The following is a 3,772-nucleotide window of genomic DNA, read 5'->3' as shown; positions in this document are numbered from 1 at the left end:
TCAAAACGGCTTATTAACAGAAATATGTAAAGTTCATATATTTACGCATCTTGATATCGATTGCTTAATGAGCATGTACTAAAAATCGATTCTACATCTTAATATGAGATTGTTAAATTGCTCCAAATGCACTGTCGTTATGGCTATACGACAACTTTTTGAAAGCTCCAATAACATCAAAACGGCTAAATAGCATAAATATGTAAAGTTCATATTATTACGCAACCTGATATCGATTTCTTAATGTGTATGTATCAAAAAATCGATTCTACTCCTTAACTTAAGATTGTGAAATTGCTCTAAAGACACTGTCGTTATGGCCTTACGACAACTCTATGAAAGCTCCAATAACATCAAAACGGCTAGTTAGCATAAATATGTAAAGTTCATATTTTTACGCAACTTGATATCGATTGCTTAATGTGTATATATCAAAAAATCGATTCTACACCTTAATTTAAGATTGTGAAATTGCTCTAAAGACACTGTCGTTATGGCTATAAGACAACTCTAAGAAAGTTCCAATAACATCAAAACGGCTAGTTAGCATAAATATGTAAAGTTCATATTTTTACGCAACTTGATATCGATTGCTTAATGTGTATGTAGTAAAAAATCGATTCTACACCTTAATATAAGATTGGGAAATTGCTCCAAATACACTGTCGCTATGACTATACCACAACTCTATGACAACTCCAATAACATCAAAACGGCGATTTAGCATAAATGTGTAAAGTTAATATTTTTACGAAACTTGATATCGATTGCTTAATGTGTATGTATCAAAAAATCGATTCTTCACCCTAACTTAACCTTTATGTCAACAGCAGATTTTTTTTACGCACGTCAACAGCAACACACCCAGGTATGTACATACGTTTTGTATGGCAAATGGCATGCCGTTATAACCCGGCAGGTACACATTCAACTAATCGCTTGCGATTCAGATTGTTTTTACTAATATACTCACACATTTGCGTTATATCGATAATATACGTATGCATGTGTTAACACATTCGCGTAAATTGCGGGAATTCCCGTCATTCATGTTGTCTGTGTATGTGTCTTCCGCACATATAAAATTGCTCATGAAAAATAAATGCGGGAATTCCGGTAATGGCGGGAATTCGCTAATTTGTTCAAACTATTTAAAAAAATTAATCTGTAGAAAAAAAGCGGGAATTCCCGCTCTTCATTTTTGTATGAAAAATTTAAGTGATTATCTGGCAGCCACCCGCTAAATTTAAATGAACGCGAACGTGTTAAAAATGGTCATGGTTAAAAAACCCCTAGCTTACATTTCTACACGGGCAACCTTGATATAGTTTAACAAATATACATACATACAAGTGTACATATTTTCTGGATTATTAAGGGTCGCTGATGAAGTGGTTAGTACTTATTGTTTTGTGATTATAAGGATTACTTTAGGTTCCAAACATAAAAACTCAGTCATAAAATCGCTAGTACCTGCGCTAAAGAGTATAAAATAGGGTTTACCAGTATTACGGATTTTGTCATGCACGTATGATTCGAAGTGAAAGGACGTTTCTGTTTATTTTGTGGAAATAAAATAATAAAATCAAAGTAAAATGGCAGATGGTGAATGGCTTACTCCACGACAACAAAGCGCAACCTTCGTACGAAGAACAGCAAGCATATTTCCGTCAAACGCTTGAAGAGAGCCAAGAAGAAATAAGTGACCACGATTCAGTAGTTGGTGACGAGGGTTTAGAGGAATGTGTAGGTGACATTGGTGGTGATGACTCAGACTTAGAGAGCCCATGTTACCAGAATATGACCCAGAGGACGACAGTGATTCTGATGAAGAACTTGAAGATGCACCAATTGAAACTGGGGAATATTTTACTGCCAGAGATGGTAATGTTTGGTCTTCGATACAACCACAACCTGTAAGATTCCGTACGCACAACATTCTAAGAAGTGCACAATCTGGACCAGTACGGTACTGTATTATTGTCCACTTCTCATTATACAACAGAAACGTCCGGTCCTAAGAAGAAGCCATTGCTTATATTGGACTACAACAAAACCAAAGGTGGAGTTGATAGCATGGACATGTGCTTGTCCGAATATAGTACCAAGCGGCGCACAAATAGATGGCCTTTGGCTTTCTTTTATAATATTGCGGACGTTGCTGCGTTTGCTGCATACATAATATACGTTGACAACAACACTCACCTGAAGTCATATACAAGCCGCCGTAGGATGTTTCTCCATCAGCTAAGTGAGCAACTATGCAAGCCAGAAATAAAGAGAAGGGCGAATAACAGCAGAATATCCAGAGTTTTTTCAACGCGCAACGCCATCGAAGCCATGATAGATAGGCCCATCCGAGTTGTGGATGCTGAAGCACATGAAGCGGAGGAGCGTGATAGTACGGGACGCCTAAAAGTAAAGGGGAATTGCTACATCTGCTCCAACCGATGCCCTACTCGTAAAGCATGCACATTATGCAACAAACCGGTGGGCGCAGAGCATTCCAAAGACTTGCCGCAATGCGATAGATGTAATTGAATTTCAATAATTTTAAATTTGTTCGTAGTGTTTTTAATATGTTTATCAAAAGTATTTTATAATTTATAATAATATTTATGCCATAAGTATTTTTATCACTCAAAATAAACTATACTTTTCAAATATCATCATATTTGCATGCGTTTTACTATACATATGGTATGGTATACCCAGGTATGTATGCTGTTGACGTAAGGGTGCAACATTGTAAATGGGCTTTATCTACCAAACGGATAATCCAATCCTAACCAAAATTGGGATATTGCGTGAAACAGTTTTCGCTAGGATATCACCAAATTTCAAGTCGATCCGATTATCCAGTTCAGAGCTACAGCGTTTTGAAAACGCAAAACATACCCAGGTATGTTGCCGTTGACATAAGGGTTAAGATTGTGAAATTGCTCCAAAGACACTGTCGTTATGGCTATACGACAACTCTGTGACAACTCCAATAACATCAAAACGGCTAGTTAGCATAAATATGTAAAGTTCATATTTTTACGCAACCTGATATCGATTGCTTTATGTGATTGTACTAAAAAATCGATTCTACATCTTAATATAAGATTGTTAAGTTGTTTCATATATAATTGCCGCCATTACAATGGACACAACTCTATGACAACTCCAATAACATCAGAAGGGCTAGTTAACATAAATATGTAAAGTTCATATTGTTACGCTACCTGATATCGATTGCATATTGTGTATGTATCAAAAAATCGATTCTACACCTTAATATAAGATTGTGAAATTGCTGCAAATACACTGTCGCTATGGCTATACGACAACTCTATGACAACTCCAATAACATCAAAACGGCGAGTTAGCATAAATATTAAAAGTTCATATTTTTACGCAACTTGATATCGATTGCTTAATGTGTATGTATCGAAAAATCGATTCTACACCTTAACTTAAGATTGTGAAACTGCTCCAAAGACACTGTCGTTATGGCTATACGACAACTCTATGAAAGCTCCAATAACATCAAAACGGTTAGTTAGCATAAATATGTAAAGTTCATATTTTAACGCATCTTGATATCGAATACTTAATGTGTATAAACTAAAAAATCGATTCTACACCTTAATGCAAGATATAATATCTAAAGTTCATATTTTTACGCTACCTGCTCTCGATTCCCTAATGTAAATGTACTAAAAAATCAAATCTACACCTTAGTATTAGATTGTGAAGTTGTTCCATAAACACTGTCGCTTTTGCTACC

The 3,772-nt window shown here is 35.7% G+C and overlaps 1 protein-coding gene across 1 annotated transcript; it reads left to right on the top strand.

Annotated features, from left to right (window-relative positions):
- Positions 1-1,787: 1,787 nt before the first annotated feature.
- LOC120779388 lies at positions 1,788-2,533 on the top strand (the record flags this gene model as incomplete). Its single annotated transcript, XM_040111585.1, has 2 exons — positions 1,788-1,926; positions 2,006-2,533. Coding segments are annotated over exons 1-2 (667 nt in total), but the record flags the coding sequence as incomplete, so codon positions are not given.
- Between the last annotated feature and the right edge of the window lie 1,239 nt (positions 2,534-3,772).

The sequence above is a fragment of the Bactrocera tryoni genome, unplaced genomic scaffold (assembly GCF_016617805.1).
Source record: "Bactrocera tryoni isolate S06 unplaced genomic scaffold, CSIRO_BtryS06_freeze2 ctg7180000343327_QRY, whole genome shotgun sequence".
NCBI classification, from domain to species: Eukaryota; Metazoa; Arthropoda; class Insecta; order Diptera; family Tephritidae; genus Bactrocera; species Bactrocera tryoni.
This window is presented reverse-complemented; position numbering and strand designations above follow the sequence as displayed.